General features: G+C 48.6%; 1 protein-coding gene and 1 pseudogene across 2 annotated transcripts in view; both read right to left on the bottom strand.

The window, feature by feature from the left end:
- The window catches only part of Zdhhc18 (zDHHC palmitoyltransferase 18), a 33,162-nt gene extending 12,164 nt beyond the window's left edge, over nucleotides 1-20,998 (bottom strand). Inside the window, exons 1-2 of one of the 2 annotated variants that reach the window (XM_004850665.3) lie at nucleotides 20,600-20,998; nucleotides 14,530-14,690 (exon numbers count right to left, since the gene is read on the bottom strand). In XM_004850665.3, coding sequence (XP_004850722.2) covers nucleotides 14,530-14,690; nucleotides 20,600-20,916 — 478 coding nt within the window. In that variant the 5' untranslated portion in view covers nucleotides 20,917-20,998. The remainder of the gene's footprint in view (nucleotides 1-14,529; nucleotides 14,691-20,599) is intronic. The other variant, XM_087215493.1, reaches the window with a different exon arrangement.
- On the bottom strand, nucleotides 10,150-10,229 carry LOC147827241 (U4 spliceosomal RNA; annotated as a pseudogene).
- Nucleotides 20,999-24,047: the final 3,049 nt, after the last annotated feature.

Raw genomic sequence — 24,047 nt, forward strand, 5'->3', positions numbered from 1 at the left:
AGGTACAAAGTGGGACAAAATTATAAGACCCAATGGAAATTTACAAGGTGGGCATGAGGTGGGACAAAACCATGACCAACCAATAAGATTACAAGTACAGGGCTGGGGATTTCGAGGCCGCCTGCCTCGAAAGCGCAAGGACCTGAGTTCGATCCCTGGTACCAAAAAAAAGAGAAAAAAAAGAAATTGAAATAGTTGCCAGGGATTTAGCTCAGTGATTCCATCACCTGCCTCACAAGCAGAAGGACCTGAGTTCGATCCCAGGTACCAAAAAAAAAAAAATTGAAGTAGTAAAAAAGAATAAAAAAATAAAAAAAAAAGAAATTGAAATAGTGATTGTAACCTGCTGACTCTTAGATTCTTTCATTGATAAAAGGTTATCTATAAGTCTGATACTTTGTCATAAGTCTCTAGTTTCAGCTGTAAGAAGATAACAGACAGTTTGAAGAACAAATTTCACTAAGAAATATAAAACTCTAGCTGAGCTCTTATAGATTTTACCATAGTTTTTTTTCTAATGATCCATAATCATGGTCAGCCACTGGTAGAGCTGGAAACTGCCAGAAGGGGTCAGTGACTGGAGCCCCTTTTTATGTCTAGCTTTATTACTATGGCATTATTTTATACCTCTTGTGGTTATTCTTTTCTGCGGGGTGTTTAAGACCAAGTTAAAGTGAGACCTGTGTCAATCAGCCTGAACCCCCTGCTATCTATCAAGGTCAATTAAGTCTCCTCAGGCCATTACTTTGGAACCATGCATAGAGCCTCTCAGCTCCTCTATCAGTGTCAGCCGTTAGGATGGGTCACGGCCTTACTTAACCATGTTGCTTTCAGTGAAAGCATGGGAGATTTTTTCCTCTTGGTGACCCTCCTTTGGCACATGGTACATTTGTCCTCTGGTGCCCAGCTATCTCCCTGCTCAGGAGGTTGATTGACTTACCAAAGATGTAGGATCCTGTAGGAAAGGTTCCTTTGTGTCCTGGATCTTTGACCTTGAGGGGCCAGGGCCAAAATATTGGCTGTCCTCATAGCCCAGTTACCTTTCTAGTTTTGATCTCCAAACTTTAGTTGTTGAACACCCAGAAGAAAAGATCAGTGACTTAAGCATTTCAGTAGGAGCAGTGAGCTTAACTATTATAATAGTTAAGACATCAAGCACTTTTGAAGTATAAAGCACAGTTAGAGGGCTGTTATTTTTTACCAACCATGGTTGTTTTCGTAGCTGAACCCCTGTAGAATGTCAACAGACAACAGTTATATATTATAGAGAAACTTAAGATCAAGAGCCACACATAGTATTTCAGCATGACAATCATGATGACATTGTCTTTGTAACACTTACATGTCTATCTTAGTACAGAACAGTCTTTCAGTCAAACATCATCTGATCACAAGACATTAAATGACATAAAGAAAACTCTTATTTGTTATCCTTTAGTAAGACGCCATCTAAATTGGCCTATAAATGTATTTTAGGAGTTCATAATATCTAGCCTCTAATTTTAGTGTGTGACATTGTTTCAACTGTTTGGCAACTGAGCATCCACCAGGGCATTCTTGACAAACAAAGCTAATTGTTCATCATGCCAAACATCAATAATATGATCTGGTCAGGTCTGGTGGCACATGCCTGTAGTCCCAGCACTTAGGAGGCTGAGGCAGGAGATCTCTGTGAGTTCAAAGGCCAGCCTAGGCTACATAGTGAGTTCAAGGTCAGCCTCGGCTGGGAGACCCTGTTCCAAAAAACAACAAAAACAAATAAACAGATATGATAATGCTTAAGACAGTCCGGTTTTGGTGCAAGGGTAAAAATGCTGACCAACAGGACAGAAGAAAATCCAGGAACACACCCAACATGTAAATTGATAGGTCTCCCACCACCTCAGCAGCTATTATGTATAGTAGCTGCCCTCTTCCTATGGTGCCTTGCCCCTTCCCCTGTGTGATGTCATGCCAAGATGATTGCTCCCACCAAAGAACAAACTCTTCTTCCCAGCATGCCCGTTCCCACCTAGAGAGTAACCTAATACTCGCTCACCTCCTACCACCTAGTGACATCACCAGCTCCTCCATTCCCTAGTCTCTACCTCAGTCAACCCCGCCTCAGCCCCTACAAACCCCACCTCAGTCTCTATAAAAGACTCTCCCTGCCCCAGCCATATTGTTTTTGTCTCTCCTTTGTTCAGAGACAGCCCGGCAGATCTATTCCCCTAATAAAGGCTTGTTGTGGCCTGGTCTGGTCTTGGTCTTCGGCCCTTTTACCTGACATAAATGATCATGTGCTTTATGACAAAAGCTACAGTGGTGCAGTAAAGGAAAATGGTGCTGGAAGTAAAATGGGGAAGGGGTGTGTGCACCCCTGCCTCCCACCAAATACAAACTTCAAATCCAGACGGACTATAACCCTAAATAGCAAAGTTTTAGATTTTAAAAAATACACACAAACACACACACACAGAGCACCAAAATTTTCTGAAATAAGATATAAGGAAGCTGGGCATGGTTGTGCACATCTGTAATTATCCCACTCTGGAGGCTGAGATATGAGGACTGCCTTGAGTTCAAGCCTACAAGACCAGCCTGAACTACATAGCGACATCCTGTCTCAAAAACAAACAAACAAAAGGCTGTTATGGCTTGGGTCTAGATATCCCCCTAAAGCCTCATGCAGTCATAGGTGGGTCTTTTTCAGGGGTGGCTGGATCTAGAGTGTGTGATGCTGGGATTGACTCAGGTTGCAATGCTAGGATCAAGGCACTAGGATTGAGGGTGTGAGTGCTACCCGCCCTAAGTAGCCTGGATAAGATATAAGGGACAGAAAGAGCTGCGGTCATCCCTTGTTGCTTTGCTACCTTCTGCCTGCCATGAACTGTTTCTCCTCTGTGATGCCTGTCTGCTGTGCCACCCTGCCTTGGGGCCAGCCAACTATGGACTGAAACCTCAACAAACTGTGAGCTAAATAAACCTTTCCCCTTTAACTTTGGGTGTTGAGTATTTTGTCTCAGCAACGAGAAGTGTAACTAAGACAAGGGCTAAACATAAAAGAGTAACTTGATGAACTACATTACATCAAAATTAGGAAGTTTTCTTCAGGTAAAGGTACAAAAAGAATGAAAATGTAACTTCAGAGCGGGAAAAATATTTGCAATATATTTATCTAACAAAGGATTTATATCTAAGGTACATAATGAATTTCTATAAGTCAGTAAGAAAACTGAATACAAATGTGGATAAATATATAAGCAGGCATTTCATAAAGAGGGTGTCCAGTCAGGCTTCATGGTGCCTACCTGTAACCCCAGCATTCTGGGAGACTGAGGCAGGAGGATCACAAGCTGAAGCCCAGCATCAACAGAGTGACTTAGCAAGACGCAGTCTCAAAATAAAAAATAAAAAGGTCTAGGGATGTAGCTCAGTGTGAAGGCCCTGAGTTCAACCTGAGTATAGACACTCAGAGAGAGAGAGAGAGAGAGAGAGAGAGAGAGAGAGAGAGAGAGAGAGAGACTGTCCAAATGATCAATACACACAAGAAAAAGTGCTTCAGCTGGGAGTGGTGCATGTCTGTAATCCCAGCAGTCAGGAGGCTGAGGCAGGAGGATTGTCAGGAGTTCAAGGTCAGCCTAGTCTACACAGTGATACACAGTGAGTTCAAGGACAGCCTGAACTACATAGCAAGACTCAAAAACCAAAAACAAACAGGACCCAGGATTTAGCTCAGTGGTGCCACCACTTGCCTGCCTGCCTGCCTCACAAGCACAAGGTCCCGAGTTTGATCCCCAGTACCAAAACAAACAAATAAACACGTGCTTGTATTCATTAGTCAGCATGGAAATGCAACTTAAAACCACAATATGCCACGACTACACATATACCAGAATGGCCAAAATAAAAAAGATTTAAAATATCAAGTGTTGGCAAAAAATGGGAATCTCATATGACCATTGGACAACCGCTTAGCAGCAGCTACCCAAGCAGAGCATTTGCACACCCAGCATTCTGCTCCCAGCACCTGCCTGAGAGAGCTGTGTGTGAGAAGACGCATACCCACGGACGCACACAGGATCCTGCACAGCAACAGTTCTCACCAAAGCCAAACCCTTTGACTCCCAACTGCCCAAAATGCAGAACAGATTAGAAACATGTACGCATTCACACCACAGAATTCTATACAGCAGTGAGAATCAATAATCCTCCACTACACACAATATAAATAAATCTCACAAATATTGTGTAAAATGAAGAAACCAGATACCTAAAAACAATAATGTTCAAAACAGGCAAAACCTATCAGGAAAACTGATTAGAAATAAGGATCACAGTTATCTCTGAAGGGGAACAGAGAGTGGAGGGGGTCACTACCAGGGTATTGGTCATAAACTGCCTTGGTTGGGTGCTGATCCTGTGTGTGGTCGGCTTGGGAACATTTATGCAACAGAACACTGATAATGGGCAGACTTTGGGTAAGGCCCTTATATTTCTACTAAAAGAAAAAAGAAAAAGAAAGGCTGCAGTAACTTATTGAGGGACCTGTAGCTGGTATGGGAGCAAAGCAGAATCTGAATCCAGGTGTGCCATATGCAAAGTCCCAAATCCCACCCAGTGAGCCTTGCGGTAATCTGGCCACAGAGGGCCAAAGTCTCTGGTGCAGTGGCTCCATCTGAGACAGAAGCTGAGAGTCACGTGGAGCAGCCTGTGGTCCTCGGCCCTCAGCTGCACTCCCAGCTTGGCTCCTACTGAATGATGCCTCCAGTTTGGCCACCTGCTGCCAGTGATTATTCACTGAGTGCCTACCAGTGTGCCAGGCACTACTGTAGGTGCTTGGCACACATTGGTGAAGCACAGACACCAGCCTCACATTTCCAACTGACAAAGAGATCTCTGTTAGGCTGTTTCACAATCATCTTGACCCTAAGGTGTTCAAAATAAAACAAAGCATCTGAGCATTTCCTCCTTAAAACTGGCAGCATGAGCTGGGTGTGGTGGCACACAGCTGTAGCCCCAGCTATGCAGGAGGCTGAGGTGGGAGGACCAATTCAAGATCAGCCTGGCAACACAGCAAAACACACACACAAACACAAAAAGCAACACAGAGAAACCCTAAAGGGCAAGGGGCTCTGAGGCCAGTGGACACACTCTGAAACCTGGTTTTGTCACTGGTTGTGAGTCTGGGTCAAGTGAAATTCTCTAAGCCTCTTTTCTCACCTGTAAGATAGCAGGAAGAGGTAGAATGGTGAGTAAATCCTGGCTCCACTTCTTACTAGCGGGGGTTTCTCTGATGATATGATTTGCTACAACTGTGACTCGTAAAATCAATAACCTGCCCCATGCCCCAGTTTCCCCAGTCACTGAAAGGTATAATAATAGTACCCACCTCACAGTGTTGTTTGGAAGAGTAAATGAATTAATGTAAGTGTGAAATGCTATTATTAGCTCGAAGAACTACTGAGGAAGGGAGGAAGGGAGGAAGGGAGGAAGGAAGGAAGGAAGGGAGGGAGGGAGGGAGGGAGGGAGGGAGGAAGGGAGGAAGGGAGGAAGACAGGAAGGGAGGAAGGGAGGAAGGAAGAGAAGGAGGAAGGGAGGAAGGAAGGGAGGGAGGGAGGGAGGAAGGAAGGGAGGAAGGGAGGGAGGGAGGGAGGAAGGAAGGAAGGGAGGGAGGGAGGGGGCTGGGAGAGGGAGTGCTTCACTGAAAGCCTACTGTGTGCTGAGCACATTGCAGATATGATCTCCTGCATTGCCCTCTCAAGGCAAGATCATACTTGTCATCTCTGTGTAACAGCTGAGACTTGTTCAGTGAGGTTAAGTGACTTGCCCTGAGCTGGGATGTAGTTCAGTGGGACAGTGTTTGCCAAGCATGTGTGAGGCTCTCGGTTGATCCATAATCAATAAATCAGTTATTGATGTGCCCAAGGCCACACAGCTAGTACATGACAGAGCCTGGATGTGAACCCAAAATTATAAACCCTGGGCCTAAGGTCTTTCAGTAAACCAAGGTGTCATAGTAGGTGCCGTTTATCCCTTCCTGGTTCCTTATTTTTGCTGATGGCTATAATCCAAGAGCTGAAAGAATCTCAGGAACCATTTAACACAGACCCTGGTACACGGTAAATTCTTAAAAAATACCCCATTTGCTGAATGTCTAATGAGAAAACAGAGGCTCAGAGAGATCAGGGGATTTGCCCAAGGTCACACAGTGGAGAGTCTCAGTCTGGAGTCTTCTTCAAAGATGTTTCTTTTACCTCATGCCTGCCTGGCCAGTTGCCAGGTCTGGTCTGGTCCTTCCTTCCATCTTTTTTTTGGTACCAGGGATTGAACTCGGGTCCTTGCACTTGTGCAGCAGGGGGTGAAACCACTGAGCTAAATCCCCGGCCCTTGGTCCTTCCTTCTTCATAATCCTTCACCCTCCACTCCTATCATCCCAACAAAGCCAGGCTGTAATCACCACACAGCTTTCCTGAAGAATCCTTGCCCCTGGCCCCTCAGCCTTTCACCCCTCCTTGTACATGCTGCTGAATTCCTCTAAACACCCCTTCCAAGTCACTTCCTAGTGCAAACGCCCTCACTGGCTTCCCTGAAACGAAGCTCAAGGATAAACTTCTCACCTGGGACCCAACTTCCTTTCCCTGATTTCCTGAGCCTTGGTCTGCCCATCCCCACTCCAGCCACGACTCTCGTCCCTTCCTGGGTCCTCGGTCCATGCCAGCCTCACACAAAGCACCGAGCTCACCCTTCACTGCCAGATACTGTGGCGGGACTCATGTGCATATCTCATCGCTCTAACCAAACTGTAGGTCCTCAGGAGCAAGGAGAGCATAATAATAGACAGGCCTGAGCCTATGAACTATGAGGCAGGTGACAGGAGGAGAGAAAGAAACAAGCTTTGGGCTGAGGCAGGCCTGGGTTCAAATCCTGACCTTCCCATGTATAAGTGCTCAGGAAAGTTCCTTTACCTCTTTGTGCCTGCTGTTGCATGTGCAGACACACAGCAACAAGTGACACCGACCTGGAGAGTTGTAAGGATTGGAAATAGCACACACAGTGGCATGGGGTAAGCACTTACTAGTATTGTTTGCATGACAGAGCAATGCACTGGCTCTGGAGTCTGAACCCTGGTTGGAATCCTACCTGCTTGTCACTTAAGGAAGTCCTTTCACCTCTCTGAGTCCCAATTTCTTCATCCATAAAACAGATGAGATGGTCTCAACCCCACAGGATTGTGGTGAAGGCTGAGTGAGTCGCTCTAATCTCTAAGGACAGCACTGGGCAGTGCTGCTGGCACAGAGGCACTGACCCTGGTCCTGAACACACCAGAGAACAGAATTCCCATCTCTTTCAAGGCTGTTAATGCTACTGCAATCCCAAGCCCAAATCCTGCCCAAGCCCCCAGGGTCCCAGCTCCTGGCCATGTGTCCACTGCTGTCTCCTAGAATTGAACACAGGCTTTGGAGTCAGACAGGCACACTGGTATGAGTCTCTACCCAACCATTTACTGGCTGAGCAAAGTGGGTCAAGTCACTTCTCTGTACCTTCATCTGTAAAACAAACAAATAAATAAAATGTAATGGAATCTACCTCAGAAGCTTGTTGGAAGGACCAAGTTAGAATTCACCACGTTTGGTTTAGCAAAGAGTCTAGCACCTAACGGGAACCTCCTACTGGTTGAATATCCCCTATCCAAACTTGGGACCTCATTCACTTGTGACCAGGAATGTTTTAAATTTCAGACTTCTTCAGATTTTGGAATATTTGCATATGAATGTGATACCTCAGGGATGGGGCCCAAGTCTAAACATGAAATTTCATTTATGTTTCATATTCACCTGATACATGTAACCTGAAAGTAATTTTATACAGTATTTTTTGTGTGCCTGTGTTTTGACTGTACACTGTCATATGAAGTCAGGTGTGGAATTTTCCACTTGTGGTTTCATATTAGCTTCAAAAAGTTTTGAATTTTGGAGTATTTTAGGTTTTAGATTTTCAGATTAGAGGGCTGGGGGATTTAGCTCAGTGGTTCCAGAGCCTGCCTCACAAGTGCAAGGTCCTGAGTTCGATTCCTGGTACCAAAAAAAAAGAGAGAATTAATTTTCAGATTAGGGATACCCAGACTGTAAATATTAGTCAGACGTGGTGGCACATCCCATCTCTGTAATCCTAGCACTCTGAGAGGCTGAGGCAAGAGGGATACAAGTTCGAGCTCAGACTGGGCAAGAACCCAACTCAAAATAAAAAAATAAAAAAGAGATGGAGATGTAGCTTAGTGTGAGAAGGTCCTGGGTTCAATTTCCAGTAGACACACACACACACACACACACACACACACACACATTCACATGCGTGTGCACAACTCTCATCATTATTCTACGAAATACTACATACCACACAACTGAATAAAGAAACCTTTAGAAGACAACCTATCTGTCAATGAGGACAGCCACAGATCCTCTTGAGCCTTTGAGAAGTTACTGAAATCCTCTCTGAGTTCCCAGTGGTCCTTCCCAGGGCAGAGAGGAGCCCAGCCCCAATGTCCCCCAAGGCAGGAAAGGCGCATCACATCCTAGAAATATGCTCTGACCTCAGGCGGCAAGGCCTCTTCCCCTCTACACTCTAGAAATAGGAAGTGAAGCTCTGCAAACACAACTTCCTTAGCTGCCAAGAGCCTGGTGAAGGAGGTGAAGAGAGATCCAGGAGAGCAAGAGAACCACCCAGGCGGAATGGAGGTCACTAGAGCTGGGTCAGATGAGTCTTCGCAGGGCAGCCGTCCCACTGCTTATTCCCAGACCCAACACCGCTGAGCAGACACCACTGCAGACTCAGCCTCAGAACTTCTGCCCTGCTCCTCCCTGTAGCTACCACCACTGGCAGCCTATCAGTGCCCAGAGCAAGTCCACTGGCCGTTCCTGACCGAAAGGCTCACAGCTGCCAAAGTGCTGACACTGCCTGTCTCACTGGATCACAGGGAGTTCTCTGAGCTGGGCAAGTGGATGTGTGCCCACATTTACAGAGGGGCAACCAAGTTCATGCCAACAGTATGGGAAGGGGGCTGAAATTAGAACCCGCGTCTCCCAAGGCATTTGTGTGCTCCTTCTTTCAAACACGAGTGCAAGATATTATATAGGGCTCAGATGTGGCAGGGACAAGTACATATAGGTGAGTTAAACATACAGTATTTGTTTATTCATCCTGTGCCTATCTGGTAGGTGTTCAAAAAATATTTGCTGGAGCTGAGTGTGGTGCACACCTGGAATCCCAGCACTCTGGGAGGCTGAGGCAGGAGGACTGTAAATCTGAGCCCAGCTTGAGCAATTTAGTGACTTAGTAGACCCTGTCTCAAAATAAGAATAATAATAAAAAGGACATGGTATGTAGCTCAGTGGGAAGCCCCTGGGTTTAATTTCCAGTATGGAAAAAAACAAACAAAAACACCCAGAAAAATCAAACAGCTTGTTGAAGGAAGGATAGAGAGACTATGATCCTTGTCTTTAGGAATCTAAGATCAATTCCAGGGCTCTTTCTGCTATGTCCTGCTCTTTCCCAAGAACAACAAAGGTACCTTCAAACTATGGAGGCCCTCCTGCTGCCTTCCAGATGGGAAGTCAAAGTCTCCGAGGATTCAATTGGACAAGAGGATTCATCCTCTCCGACTGGATGACTGTGGGAAGCAAATGAATTTCCCTACACCCTCCTCCTCCTGATCAAGGGCTGAGCTGGGGTCTCCTCACTCCAAGACAGCTTGAATGGCTAAGGCTGTCACTGAAGGCCCCAGGGTGGGCCCTGGGCTACTGAGGAGGTTAGGGCTGAACCCAGGGCCTTAAGCATGCTGAGTGTTATGGCTTGTTATAGTTTGTGTCTAGCTGTCCCCACAAAGCCTCATGAGGTCATAGGTGGGGCTTTCTCAGAGGTGGCTGAATCTAAAGTGTGAGATGCTGGGATTAAGGGTGAGTGATTACTAAATCAGTCCACTGATTGGTTTGGTACCATTCTAATCCCTGTAGCCTTGACAGAGTATAAAAGGGGCAGAAAAAAGTTGCTAAGGTCCTTTGCTTGCTTTTTGCTACCTTCTGCTCACTATGAGCTGTTTCTCCTCTGCAATGTCCCTCTGCCATGCCACCCTGCCTTGGAACCAGCCGACTATGGACTGAAACCTCTACAAACTATAAAAAGTTTTCAATTAGCAATAATTGTGCCTCGGATAAACCTCATGGGCAATGATACTGCCACTGTGCAAAGCTACAAACTGTGAGCCAAACAAACCTTTCCTCCTTTAACTTTGGGTGTTGGGTATTTTGTCTCAGCAACTAGAAAGGTAACTAAGACACTGAGCAAGTACTTTACCACTGAGCTACACCCGAGCCCCTGAATCTGCTGCCCAGTGCTGCCCCTCTGGAGGAGAGAGCTGTAAGGCTGTGGTCTCCCAGCTGTCAGGGTCTGCTCAAGTCAGCCACAGAGCCCAGGCCTCAAACTTGGTCACCACGTCAATTCTTCTCAGAGGTTTATGGAGCTCCTACCCTCTATCAGGCTTAGTGCTAGGCTGAGGATACAAGAAGAGCTCAGCCTGAGGGCAGAGTTAGAAGAACATGCAGCTGCAAGGTCAGGTGGGAGGCACAGTGAGTCAGCTCTACTGTGGGGTGACTCTGTGGCAGCCTAACCTCATTTTGAAATCTGATGTGACTGCCTGTCAGCCTATGCCTTTGAGGAAGCTGCTCAGCCTCTCTTAGAGCCTCAGTTTCCTCATCTAAAATGGGTAATAACAACAATGTTTAAAAAAAAAAAAGAATTACAACCATGTAAGACTTTATGGAAACAAGAGATGACATAATACCAAGGTCTAACCCAATCTAGTCAATTATGACACTGGTATCTATATACCATCCTTGAGAGCGCAGAGGGGAAAAGCAGGGTCAAGCAAGGGGTAGCAGGCAAGGAAGGGAAAAACGTGACCATGACACTGGACCAGAAAGAATGAGGCTGCAGGCTCACTGGGGAGAAGGGCAGGACAGCAGAGGGAACAGCATGAGCCAGGCCAAGGCACAGTCCCTGGTGCACAGCCTGGCTGGGCTGAGGGGGTGGGTGGTGGGTGCAGTTGGCCTGTCCTGCAGGGCATGTGTTCAGGAGGATGGAAGATGATTTGTTTCCTGCCACTACACTAAGCAACACTGAATTGTGTGATGATAAAATTATTCTTTATTTACTCCTGTACTTTTTTTTTTGGTACCGGGGATTGAACTCAGGACCTTGTGCTTGTGAGGCAGGTGGCGGAACTGAGCTAAATTCCCAGCCCGAAAATTATTCTTTTTCCAATCTCTGTCAAGCCTTTGACTCCATCAAAGGGAGTGTCTCAACTTTTACTGCCTAACACTGTGAACCTGACAAGCCTCGAAGTGATCCTTTCCACAGGAAATGTAACCATCAGATCTGTAATGTTGTTTTTGCTTATGAGTATCTTCTACCAGAGCAAAGTGGTTTTCTACTTAAAGAAATGATACAAGTTTTTTTTTTTTTAAAGTATAGCTACTCACTGCCCAGGGTCAGGGATACGTTCTGAGAGAAATGTGTCATTATGTCACTAGTGATTTCCTTCTTATGAGAAAGTCATAAAAGTATACCTGTACAAAGTAAGGGCCATGACACCAGCAAGCAGTGTACTCCTATGGGACTACAGTCATATGTGAGGTCCACCACTGACTGAAATATTGTTATGGGTAGGTGTTTGTATTTAAAAGTGAGTTGCGGGCCGGGGATTTAGCTCCACCGCCTGCCTGCAAACTGCAAGGTCCTGAGTTTGATCCCTGGTACCAAAAAAAAAAAATGAGTTGTTTACCTTGGTGTGGTGGAACACACTGGTAATCCCAACACTTGGGAGGCTGAGGCAGGAGGATTCCCTTGAGTTCCAGGGCAGCCTGGGATACATAGTGAGTTCAAGGCCAGCCTGAACTCCATGGCAACACCGTCTCAAACAAAACAAAACAAAACATCTTGGCAACTCTTTTCAAAGGAAAGTCTTAGAGCCCAACATTCTAGACTCTACGAGACTGACTCTATCCTTCCAAGAGAAATTTCCTAATTCTCACAATACTCCATATATTCAGCCAACATGGGTTGCTCAGTGGCCCATATCCGTCCCTTCTCTGGCCACTTCTCTTCTTTGTTCTGTACATTTGCCTGGAGGGCTCCCCACCACATCTCCCTGTGCTTCAATCCCACCTAAACTTCAAGGCTGGCTCAGCTGTCACCTTTCCAGGTCCTCCAGGTGGCGGATACTCCTGGACCCTCCAATCATCTTCCAAAGCCTGACTTCACCCATGGCGGCCAGTCAGGTCTTCTATCTTGCACTGCCCTGGACTGGCAAGCTGCAGAGGGCAGGGTGCACACGGGGCGTCCCTCTGTGTAAGGGCAACAGAGAATAACCCACACTGGGCCTCAGCAGGAGACCCCAACAGCTTTCAGCCTGTCCCCTAGGAGCAGCATGGAGGCCTCACGGAGGCTCACGTCCTTCAGTCATTCATCCACCCTTTAATCAACATCACTGAGCCTCTGCATGATGATAAGGTGAGTAACACACTTGGGTCCCCACACTGCAGGGGAAAGGACAATTCAGGACTGACCTTGCAGCTCAGGGACAGAGAAGAAGGTATGAGGGACTGTGTGTTGGAGGGGCTGGCTCCACTGGGGTCAGGATATGGGATGCTACTGTGGAGACACAAGGACAAAAGCGATGAGTCTCTGCTGCCCTCTCAGAAGGCAAAGCAAGGCACCAGGGAAGGACAGCACATGCTCCACGCTCTCCTCCCACTCCCTGGCCCTGTGACTGCCCGCCGGCTCAGGGCCTGCAGCACACACCTGCCCTACTGGGCTGTCTGCACTGAAGACTTGGAGGGATAATGGGTGGGAAGCACTGAGCACTCGGTCAAGCTGTCTCCAAACACGGGTATTACTGCTGTCATCATTACCTCACAGCTCACAGGAGGCCAGAGGATTCTGGGTCGCCCTGACCTCTGAGTCTGGCTGAGCTGGACAATAATCCTGCCTCACAATTAGCCCCAAACTGAAGGGGAGGAGAAACCGAGTAGGTGCTGAGTTGTAGCAGCTGCCAGGGAGAGCAGACCAGGTCTGATGGAAGGATGCTAAGAGCTGAATTCTGGGTGGGGTGAGGGAGAGAAGGAAGTTCTATGGAGGCAAGATGAAAACAGCAGCTGTGGGTGTGGCTGTGGACAGCTGGGCATAGGAAGGAGGCAAGGAACAGCCCAAGTTCCACAGAACATCCTCTCCCTGCTGGTGCTCTCTCGAAAGGCACCCCGGAGAATTAGTAAAATGATTTCCAGTGATGGATGCAGCAGGGCTCTGACATTTACAGGTCACTAGATCTCTTCAGGGCCAGCTGGGCATTTAAAAGCCTATGTAAACAGTGCCCTGTTAGAGGAAGGAGCCAACCACAGACAGGAAACCCTGAGGTGTGAAAATACCCATGTCACTTCTCAGTAGGAAGGAGCTGGGGTGGGGCCAGCTGAGATTAAGGCCCTGGCCCAGGGTGCCCAGTGGCCCCCACACAACAGCGGGGGTGCCTGGAATCAAGGGTCAGCAGGGGTGCCAGGAAGCCACACAAGCCTTTCTACTGTCCCTCAGGCGCTACCAGCCTGTTCACCACTCAGCTTTTTCCTTTACTGTCGTGCAGATACTAGTCTTCCTACCACAACATTTGGGACACACAGCTTGCCCTGACTACCCAATCTAAATGAGCCAAGCCCCCCACCTACTGCACCCGTCCTCCCCCGACCCTAGCCCAGGCCATCAGCTGCGGAGGGGCCTCTTTGCTCAGAGGTTACCTCCATCACAGGACCTTCTTTGGCCACTCTCTTTAAAATCACCCACTCTCCTCTAGCTCTTGTTACCTCTCCCTGTTCTCTTCTGTCTGAAAAATCTAGGTATCTAATGATTTGTTTATACTCTCCCTCCTCCCCTGGAATATCACCTCCATGAGAACAGGGCTTACTGTCAGTTGTGTTTACTGCTGTATCACCAACATCTAGAAAGGTGCCTGGTATACAGTAAATGCCTGATGAATGAATGCATGAGGGTAAATGAATGTTTAAGAGCAGGGGCTCTAGCCAGACTGCCTAGGGCCTCATCCCAACTCTTTCACTTACTGAGTGATCTTGGACCATTTACCTAACATCTCTGTGCCTCAATTAAATCATTCAGTAAAAGGGGATATCAGCAGTACCTATCTCATAGAATTAGTGAAGGATTCAATAAGATTAGGATATAAAGAACTTAAAACAGTGCCTGACTCCTGGGAAGCACTCAGTTCCACACTAGCTGCCAGCACAGCTTTCACCACTAGCATTTCTTGCATATTTATTTGCTCATTTGTTTATCATTTGGCTCTCTCCACTCCAGTGTCAGCTCCAGCCTGCCTTGTTCACTACTCTATCCCCATCCCTAGCAAAGCGTAGGAAGAGGAAATCAGGCCTCCTCCTGAGTCCTGAAGCACGGAGCTGTGGAGACAGCTTCAGCTTAGAGTGGGAGCCTCACCGATCTGTTTCTCCAGGGCAGCTGCTTCACAGACCGTGGCCCGGGGCAGGATCCCGGGGTCGGTGAAACTCGTCTGCAGCAGGCAGCTTATGACAAAGAAGAAGAGGATGGCAGCGATGATGGGGATGGCGAGGGTCAGTTTGCTGGCCAGGTAGGGACAGCTAGAAGGAGAGATGGAGAGAGAGTGATTAGCAGAAAACCCAAAGGCTCCCAGGCCTCTCCCCATACAGCTAAGCCGCTTCCTGGTGAGGGTAGCCACTCCCCCTATAACTGCCTGGGACGGACATCACTAATTGATTCTTGTACACACACCTCCACTCCAGGGCAGATGTGACCAACAGATAGAAACAGGGTCTCCCCATGTAGCCCAGTCTGGCCTTGAACGTGTAACCATCCTCCTGGCTCAGCCTCCCAAGTGCTAAGATGACAGGTATGCGCCACCATGCCCAACACTAGCACTCTTTCTTTTTTTGGTACTGAGGATTGAACTCAAGACCTTGCACTTGCCAAGAAGACACTGTGTCACTGAGTTAAATCGCCAGCCCGAGCAGTATTTCTTTTTAAGAGACAATTTCAGGGTTTCATTTTGCTATGTTGCCCAGACGGGCCCCAAACTCCTAGGTTCAAGCAATCCTCTCACCTCAATCTCCTGAACATCTGGGTCTATAGGTGCACCCCTGCACTCAGCTTTGATCCCGGCACTTAGCTGTAGCCTCCAAACCCTGCTAAACCCAGAGCTCCACACAGCCACAGCCAATGAAGTGGACATCACTGAGATGAACCATACAGCAACATTAACTGACTCATTCATTTAGTCACTCACTCCACAAATATTTACTGGGTTCTCTTTTGTGCCAGGCAACACTTTCAATAAGTGGCAGGAATAATGGCCACAGATATGACAAGAGTTCCTCCCCCATGTGGCCTATGGTCTAGTGGGGGAGAGAGACGTGTAAACAGAGAATTGCCACACAGGTGATGTGTGCTCTCCCTGGAGAGGGGAAGACAGAGGAGAGGAAAGGTTCCTTGAAGGAGACAATGCAGAAGAATAAGCAGAGGGCTGAGTTCAGCCACTGCTTCTGTCAAACAAGGGATGTAACCATAAAGGGGTCTGTGGGGTACCCTGACCTGAGTTGGTTCAGGGAGCAGCCTATGCCTACTGGATGCACAGGCCTCCTCTCCAACAGGCAAGCTGCCTACCACAGGGCTCCACATCCCCCAAGCCCCTTCCTCCATTTCACAGCTAGAACATTCTACAACTTCTGGACATGGTGGGGGTGTGGCTTAAAGATGGAATAAAGCAACCAGGGCCCTCTAAGGCCAGTCTTCTCTGTCGTCACTCCACTGTCCATGCAGGAGCCAGAGGCACACTTTGGAAATGTAAATCAGGTCCCTGCTTGACACTCTTAAAAAGCTTCCCATTTTATATATATGGTGAGTTTGGGGGAGTTTTGTTTTGTTTTCAGTACTGGGGACTGGTATTCAACCACTGAGCTATACCTCCAGCCCTATTTATTTACTTTCTTACTTGTTTATTTTCTTACTTGTCTAGTGGCACAAGGGATTGAACCCAGGGTCTCTGCTCTGAGCTACACCCTGAGCCCTTTTACATTTTTCATTTTTAGAGAGTCTCCCTAAATCACTAAATTTCCCAGACTGGGCTAGAACTTGCAATCCTTCTGCATCAGCCTCTCAGAGTGCTGGGATTATAGGTATGTGCCACCACAATCCACTTCCAGCCCTTTTTATTTTATTTTGAAACAGGATTTCAATAAGTTGTCAAGGCTAACATCAAACTTGCCATCCGCCTGCCTCAGCCTCCCAAGTTGCTGGGATCACAGGAATGCACTACTAAGCTCAGCCCCATTAAATTTTCAATAAAACTCAAACTCCACACGATAGCCTTCTAGGCCAGGCATGATCTGGACCTTACTGAAGGTTGCTACAGTCTCATTCCATGAAACTCTCCCCACCCCTCTATTCCCTTTACAATAGCTTCAAGACAGGTCCCCAAGCAAACCTGACTCTTGCACCTCAGGGCTTTTGCACTTGCTGTTCCTTTTCTCTGGAATGTTCGTCTTTCCTCAGAAGGATCTTCTTTGACAACTCTGTACACAGTAGATCTCCCTAATACTCTTTATTTCCTGGATGGCATTTATTAAAACATTAACTGAGGGCCGGGGATTTAGCTCAGCAGTTCCGCTGCCTGCCTCGAAAGCGCAAGGACCTGAGTTTGATCCCTGGTACCAAAAAAAAAAACATTAACTGCTGATGCGTTGAATACCTTTTCTATGCCAGGACACGAGCTCCTGTGAGGGTACAGACCCTACCTCCTTACTTACCTTACATTCCCAACACAGCAAGTGAGCACCTGGACCAAGAAGGTACCCAATAAATAACTGAAAAACCAATGAACTGTGTTCACTCCTGCAAGAACACAGAACTTAGCTAGCACCCTTTAAAGGCTTACTATGTACCAGACTCTGATGTCATCAATAAGTTATTATTAATAACATCTGAAGTACAGCTACCATATACTAGGTTTTACACTAAGCAAGTCACATACACATTCTCATCATCTCTCTCTTTTTTTTTTGGTACTGGGGATCAAACTCAGGGCCTTGCGCTTGCGAGGCAGGCAGCAGAACCACTGAGCTAAATCCCCAGCCCTTCTCATCATCTCTTTACCATGACCCTCTGAAGTTATGCTCCTCACTTTACAGATGAAAAATGAAAACTCAGAGAGCTTAAGTAACCTGCCCAAGGTCACATGGTTCAGGAGTGCTGAAGTGGGACTCAAGCTAGGTCATATGAGGCACATATATCTATAAATACATATATATTTGGTTTTTTTCCATATTCTATTAACTACCCTCCCTCCTGGAGCCAGAGTGGACCTGATAGGCTGGGAGCTGCTGTCTGAGAGATGACTGGCTGCTGGGAAGACTAAGACAGCCAAGGTTCCAGGAGCCAGCACAGAAGCAGGCAGCAAACCCAAAGCCTCCATCCTCAGATGCTCTGGCCTCCAGGGAGGCTTTTTCCCTGAGGAGCAGGGATGCCCAGTGGGCCACACTCTCCTCCATACTTCTCACTGCTCCTAGGTCTGACCCTCAAACAGAACCACCCCGGCCTTCGATGTGACCCACAGGGCAACTCATCCAGTTCATGTACAACCAGACTTCTTAGCCAGGCATGGTGGCATGCATTAATAATCCCAGTGCTTGGTGACTGAGACAGGAGGATCATGAGTTTGAGGCCACTGGGGCAACCTAGCAAGTTCATAGCTGGCCTGGACTAAGGTCCCTATTTGAAAACAAGAACAACAGAAAGACAACCAGAGTTCTTTTAGGGATGGAGAAGACTTGAAATCTGAGACTTAAAGAACTTTCAGGAAACATCAAGCCCTAGCTCCCTGATTTCTCTGAAGCAGGCTCCTTGGCCCACAGCTAGACTGAAGATCACTAGCCAGCCAATGACAGACCAGGGTCTCTGGGCTCCCAGCAAATGATCTGTCCAGTCATTCAACAAGTACTGTTGCGCTGAACACCTACTGCATACCAGGCACTGGTTCTAGGTACTGAGGGTACAACAGTGAGAATACCCTGCTCTCATGCACAGACAGGCAAGAAACTATCAAACAGTATACATATGGGGCCGGGGATTTAGCTCAGTGGCTCCACTGCCTGCCTCGAAAGCACAAGGTCCAGAGTTTGATCCCCGTTACCAAAAAACAAAACAGTATACTCATGGTGCGGACTCACAGGGAGAGTAGGGCATGAGGTTACTGGAAGGGAGAGTATTCGAAACAGTGCAAAGCTCTGCAATAGGAATGTTTGGCAGGCTGATGAGCCTAGAGGGGAACATACAGCAGTGCAGTTGGAGGGAGAGGGAGCAGGGCCAGAGGAAGCCCACTGTCAGAGTCTAGCTCTTTATCTGGACAGTAAGGAGGACTGGATCCGACTTAGAATTAAAGGGGCATGCTGGCTGCTGTGTGGGGTTGGGAAGTAGGGCAGAAGCCTAGGGCTCTGCTGGGAGGCCTGTAGAAACAATCCACCAAACTAACAAGGATGCAAGGAAGGCCTGAGAGAGCCCCAGCACCTTCTCCCAGAGCAATGGGGCAATGTGAGCATCTCTCACTCTCCCTGTCCCCACTAAGGGGATTTCCAGTGCTCCAGGTCCTCACTGGAGTTTCACATCAGTCTAGACCTAGCTGAACTCTGGGCCCCAATCAAACCCTGCTGCAAAATCCACCACCCCAAGTGAGGACAAGCGGGGACAAAAGGCAAAATGATTCACAAGCTCTTGCCTTACTTCCTCCCTGGAAGGGGACAAATCAATCACCAGTAAAGGTAAAGCTAATTACTCAGCCACAGAAGGTCCAGCTTCTAAACCAACTGAGTATCACACTGCAGGGTCACAGGGTCAACCACAGCAAGCACTGCTTCCTCCTGCCTCAACCACAGCCCTGGAGGTGGATGGGGCTCTGAAAAAGGTGCTTCCACAAGCAGCCAATGTGGCTGGCTGGGCCAGGTGGATCTGAAACTCAGCCCAGGGGCCATGCTATGGGCTGCGGGCACCAGAGCTTCTGCTTGCAAATCATCCCTTAACTTTTTTTTTTTTTTGGTACCGGATATCAAACTCAGGTCCTTGTGCTTGTGCAGCAGGGGGCGAAACCACTGAGCTAAATCCCCAGCCCTATCCCTGAACTTTTTATACACCCTCACTCAGAAAAGGGAAGAGCAGTGGAAGAGTGAAAAGGAGAAGCCAATTTATAGGAAGTCTTCACCTTGCTTCAAGGGGAAACCTAAGGCTCCAGATACATGATCTGGCAACTGGGAGCTGGTGTCTCTGTGGCGTCTCACCATGGACACATGCCCTTGGGAGGTGCTTTTTGGTGAAGACAACAAGTAGAGCAGCAAACATCAGGTGCTTGTTACTAGGCTAAAGTGTGTGTGTGTGGCCTCATGCTAACCTCATGACGACTCCAGGGGGTGGGTTACTAAAAGTTTGGTTTACAGATGAGGAAACTGGGGCCCTGAGACGTGAAGTGACTGCCCTGAGGTCACACAGTCAGTGGGTGGTGGAGCTGGTCTGCTGGCTCTAGAGATGGAACTCTCAACCACACTGCATAATAGAGGAAGGTGACCACAAGGGATGGGGAGATCGAGGAGGGGCCTCCTGGGGTGGGTGTGCATGGGTGGGTGGGAGCTCTGAGCCTAGGAATCAGCCTAGGAATCAGACGCGGGGGGGGGGGGGGGGCTAGGAAATTTCCAGTGCACCTATGTGGTCCTGATAAGCAAACTGATAAGCATCTATAATCCCTGGTCACTGGGAAGATGAAGAGGTCAAAAACTCCTGGGGGGAAATAAGACCTGTCATAGGAAAGCACTGTAGGGTTTCCTGAAAAATCAAAAGGCACTGCAGCTGCTTGTGAATGTTGAGAAGGGAAAGAAAGGGGGGAAGCCAGGATGGAGGGTGGGGGCCTGGGGGGACCAGGGGGGCCAAGGGAAGGGCAGGAAACTCGGGAGAAACTAAGGAAGGTGCTGGAGAAGCAAGAAGAGGCCTGAAGCCCAAAGATGCTTGAGGGAGGATGACTTGGGGCCTAGGGTGAACATGATTGAGGGAAGGGGGTCCTGAAAGGAGACAGGACCCCGGGGGAACCAGGAAAAGGTAAAGAAACGCCCAGGAATTCATGGTGGGGTGTTAGAAGCCAGAGATTTGAAGCTGTCTGGAAGGCCTAAGAGGGAAGATGCCTTGAGGGGTCAGAAACATTTCGGGGGATGGGGAAGAGAGGGCCAGGGAAGAGAAGGGATCTAAGGACCGTGGGACAGGGGTGGGGTGGGGTTCTGGGAGAACAGGGGTTGTACGGAGGCACGAGGGGGCAGTGTCCCCGCAGAGGCTGGCAAGGACAAGCAGGCAGGGTCCAGAGCAGGGCAGGCCAGGACCTGGTTGCTGGGAGGGGTGGAGGGGACCAAGGCGAGCAGACACGAGATGGGCAAGGGGACCGGCGGGCTGGGACTGTGGGGTGCCCAGTCAGGGGGAATGGGGCGCGCGGCAGCCGCGAACTCACTCGAAGACGAAGAAGAGGATGGTGGTGCTGAGGATGAGCAGCAGCGTGAGCGCGAAGACGCCGCCGTGACCGGCCAGCATGAGGCGGCCGCCGCAGTAGAAGCGGTTGCGGCCCGGGAACACCTCCCACTTGCGCCGCGGACGGCGCCCCAGGCTCCCGCTGCCGCTCCCACTCCAGCGCGGCACGGAAGGCGCGGGTCCGGGGCCCGGGGCGGGGGGCGCGGCGGGGCCAGGGCCGGGGTTGGGGCGGCGCGCCCCGGGGGAGGCGGGCGGTGGGGCGGCCCCGGGGCTGATCTGCTGGTACTCGCAGTCCTTCATGCGGCCGGCCGCGGGCCTCGGCTCCGCGCCCCGCGGGCCGGCCGGGCCGCTCCAGGACCGGGCCGAGGAGCGGAGGTGGCGGCGGCGCGCGACGCTCGCTCTAGGGCTCGCTGGGTCCCGCCCCGCCCCGCCCCGCCCCGCCCCGCCCCGCCCCCTGGCCCGCGCGGCCTCCGGCCGCAGCGCCCCCTCCGCCGGGGCCCGGGATGGCGCTCCTAAGGCAGGGCCTGGCCCGAGCGGGGCCGCAGCCAGCACCTCCCGCTCTAGGAGCGGTCGGCCCGCAGATGCGCGCTCCAGGGCTCTTTCTCTTCTTTCGCAATCAAACCGTTGGTTAGGAGGCCACTGGGTGCCAGGCACCGTGCCAAGAGCCGAGATTCAGGTGGTGGCCCAATCTGTGATTCCAGGGCCAGGCTTCGACTATCTCTGGGGACTGATTGGAGGACAGGGGGCGGGGGAGCAATAAAGTCAAGGTGCCCAGTGGATGTGTGTGGCCCACCCCCTGGCCTCCACCACCCAGCTGTGTCCTGGGCCCACTCCCAGACAGGGCTTCCTATGTATCACCTAAGGCAGGGGTCATTCCCGAGGGCCCCGGTATTTTTTCAGGAATTCTGCGGGTATTAATCTTCTGCTGTGGAACAAATTACCACAAATTTAAGACTTAAAACAATGCACCTATTATCTCATGGGTCCCAGGTCACGAGTCCAGAAACAGGTTAGCTAAAACTTTAGCTTGGATTCTCACAAAACTACAATCAAGGTGTTACCCAGGCTGCACTCTCATCTGGAGACTCCAATGAGGAAAAATCTACTTCAAGCCCATTGCTGGGAAGATTTGTTTCTTGAGACCGGATGACCAAGGGCCTGGAGTTTTGCTGGCAGACAGAATGAGGCTTCCCTCAAATTCCACCTGCAGTTCTAGCGATTAGTAGAGTCTCCAGCTCCAGTCTGCTAAGACAAAGTTTTGTTTTGTGGTACTGGGAATGAACCCAAGGCCTTGCATACTAGGCAAGTGCTCGACCACTAAACTATATTCCCAGCCCTAAGACAGAGCTTTGTGTACTGTGACAGGAATAATGTGTTGTCACCTTTGCCCTAGTCTATGGTTAGAAGCAAGTCACAGGTGCTTCTTAACTCAAGAAGAGTAGATCACACACAAGTGGAACATCAGGGGACAGAAATCACTGGGGGTCATCTCTTAGGGTTTGTTCCTCACACTGGGGTTACAACAAAACCTAAGAGAAGGTGTAGGAAAAGAGAGCTGGAGAATAGCATAGCACAGATTATGAAAGGAAGTCAACATCCACAATGGAGAGTGGTAGGAAGTCAACAACAGTAACCTCAAGGATCACTAATTGGTACATGCACAAGGCTCCCCAGGCACAACCTTGGTGCCAAAGGCATTTGATTTGATGAGCCCCACCTTGGAGTGAACCAAGTCATAAACTTCTTACACTTTTGCTTCTCAGTTGTGAAACAAAGGCACAAACTACACATCCTGGGTCTAACACAAATTCCTTCATCCCACATCAAATAGGTCCTCTTGCCACCCTAAATCTTTTATTTCTTGTCACTTTACAGAAACCAAAGCTATCCTCCTTGATTTTCAGTGTTCCTTGTATCTCAGATTGTCTCTTGGAAAATGGATGCTCCTTGAGACCATAATGTTAAATGAATGGATTTTTTTTTTTTTTTTTTGGAACTGGGGATTGAACTCAGGTCCTTGAGCTTGCAAGGCAGGCGGCAGAACCACTGAGCTAAATCCCCGACCCTCATGATGTTAAATGAAATACATCAACACACAAGTTTAAATATGGCATGATTGCCGGGTGTAGTGGTGCACGCTTGTAATCCCAGCACTAGGGAGGCTGAGGCAGGAGGATTGCTATGAGTTCAAGACCAGACTGAACTACATAGTGAGACACTGTCTCAAAAAACAAAACAATGGGTGGTAGTATATGCCTGTAATCCCAACACTCAGAAGGCTAAAGCAGAAGGATTCCAGTGAATTTGATGCCAACCTGAACTATATAGTGAGACCCTGTCTCAACAAACAGAAACAAGGGGCCGGGAATTTAGCTCAGTGGTTCTGCCGCCTGCCTCACAAGCGAAAGGTTCCAAGTTCGATCCCTGGTACAAAAAAACAAAACAAAACAGAAAAAACTGATTCAGAAGATTTAGCCAGGGATTTAGCTCAGTGGTGCCACCGCCTGCCCCTCAAGCACAAGGACCCAAGTTCGAGCCCCAGTACCAAATAAATAAGTAAATTTGTAAAACAAAAACAAAAATAGCTACCACTTTATTGTTATCTATGGCTTCGTAACATTTTTACAACTTGGCCTCTTCTACAACACTATTCTAAATCTTCTGTCTTGGATGTCACCAGTGACCCATTTAGTGTGGTAAAAACTACTTGTTCTCATTGACACTCACAGTTCCCAGCCCCTATCACAGATACTCAGGGCCATGTAATTGAATTCTAGCTAATAAACCTGACAGGTACTACTCCTAGACTAGCTCATAAAACTCCCAGGTATAGCCAAGCACAGTGGAACATGCCTGTAATCCCAGCACTCTGAGAGCCTGAGGTAGGAGGATCACATGTTTGAGCCCAACCTGGGTAATTTATCAATTTAGTGAGACTCTGTCTCAAAATAGAAAATAAAAAGTACTGGGCCAGGGATGTAGCTGAGTGGCGCCATGCCTGCCTGGCAAGTGCAAGGTGTTAAATTCAATCCCTGGTACGAAAGAAAGAGAGAGAGAGAGAGAGAGAGAGAGAGAGAGAGAGGGAAGGAAGGAAGGAAGGAAGGAAAGAAAGAAAGAAAGAAAGAGAGAGAAAAGAAAAAGAACTGGGATTGTAACTCAGTGCAAAAGTCCTCAGTTCAATTCTCAGCATGGCAAAATCTCCCAGGTGCTGATCCGTACTTCCCTTCCCTTCCACCAGCAGAATAGAGGACATTCTGAAACTTAGACGGTAGAGCCACAAGATGGAAGGAACCTGGGCCCCTGTATAATCAAAGAGAGCACAGAGCTCCCTTCTATATATATATATTTTGGTACTGGGGTTCAAACTCGGGTCCTTGTACTTTCGCAGCAGGCGGCAAAACCACTGAGCTAAATCCCCGGCCCCCTCCCTT

Source organism: Heterocephalus glaber, unplaced genomic scaffold (assembly GCF_053883595.1).
Source record: "Heterocephalus glaber isolate CG9 unplaced genomic scaffold, H.glaber_assembly_v1.0 deba00001452, whole genome shotgun sequence".
Lineage (NCBI taxonomy): Eukaryota > Metazoa > Chordata > Mammalia > Rodentia > Bathyergidae > Heterocephalus > Heterocephalus glaber.